This window comes from Octopus bimaculoides, unplaced genomic scaffold, assembly GCF_001194135.2.
Source record: "Octopus bimaculoides isolate UCB-OBI-ISO-001 unplaced genomic scaffold, ASM119413v2 Scaffold_353691, whole genome shotgun sequence".
NCBI classification, from domain to species: Eukaryota; Metazoa; Mollusca; class Cephalopoda; order Octopoda; family Octopodidae; genus Octopus; species Octopus bimaculoides.
Genome location: NW_026314379.1, coordinates 1,418 through 2,648, shown reverse-complemented (window position 1 = coordinate 2,648; position 1,231 = coordinate 1,418). Strand labels below are relative to the sequence as shown.

General features: G+C 38.7%; 1 protein-coding gene across 1 annotated transcript; it reads right to left on the bottom strand.

Moving 5' to 3' along the window:
• Window positions 1-677: 677 nt before the first annotated feature.
• Window positions 678-1,226, bottom strand: LOC106883697 (uncharacterized; the record flags this gene model as incomplete). Its single annotated transcript, XM_014934807.1, has 1 exon — window positions 678-1,226. A coding segment is annotated over one exon (549 nt), but the record flags the coding sequence as incomplete, so codon positions are not given.
• Between the last annotated feature and the right edge of the window lie 5 nt (window positions 1,227-1,231).

Sequence of the window (1,231 nt, the reverse complement as noted above, 5' to 3'; positions counted from 1 at the left end):
TATATATATATATATCTTGCAGGGTAATTTTTCAAAGATTATCAGCTGGTCGAGCTTACTCGGACATTTTAAAACTGCATACGGCATCCGTGTCGGTATTAATTGATAGAGGTCTCCAGGAAGGCATGCAGTATCTCTGGTAGGTTGGTCTGTATAGGTTGTGTTCGGACGACCAGATGGAGTACAGCCATGCTTTGAAATCCCTAGTAATAGGTCATTTGCCTGCACTTGTTCAGATCACCAGCAATGTCTCGCAAAACGGAAAAGCCTTTCCCTTATAATGTTGGGAGCAGATAGGAGATCTTCTTACAACTATTTCTTGGTTGGATGAGTTTTCCAATATACGTTTAAGACTATTTTTAACATTCGGGAATAAGTTCTATCTAGCTTGGCTTCCAGTTTTCCGGTAAGCGTCCAGGCTGTTGCTCCATAAAAAAAAGAACTACTGTCGTATGGGAAAAATTTATCTTCGGGTTCTCTGAGAGGGTTGATTTCCAGACAACATCAAGTTTGTTTAGGATCAACCATGTTTTAGTTGTTCGAGTTTTTACATCCCCTTCCTTTAAGGCTATCTTTGAACCGAAGTACGTAAAATCATCAGCTTGATTGATGGAGTAACCGTTGATGTGGGTGATGGATCTTATTGATTATGAGCGATGAATTTGGTCTAACTTGGATTAACATAGTCCAATATCATGTGCAGCTAATTCTAGACTATGAAGTAATTGGTAGGAGTTTGATATTGTGTCAGAGAGCGAGGCTAAATTATCAGCATAGTGTATATCGATTATGTTTTGAGTTAGATGTCCGATCGATCTAGTCTTCGTAAGTGTGAAACCGAGGCTGTTTAGATTGACAAGTGATGTCCTGAGAACATAATCCAGAGTCACCTCAAAGAGAAAAAGTGCCAAAGTGTCTACCTGGAGCACTTCGGCTCTAATATCAAAGAAACTTGTATCTGGAGATCTCACCATTGATTTACCACGGTGGATGGAGACAAAAGCTTTTGAGAAATCAACAAATTGTAATACTACTTCAAGATTTCTGGCTTTTGTTCCTTCAAGTAGACGATGAAATGTAAGTATTTGTCCGACAGCTGATCTATTTTTTCTGAAGCCATTTTGATTTCTTCTCAAAGCTTTCTCAATTTCTGGTTGTATTCTGTTGAGTAAGAGTAGCTTATAAACTTTTTCAGCGATGGCTGTAAGAGCGATGCATCTGTAATTCTTTG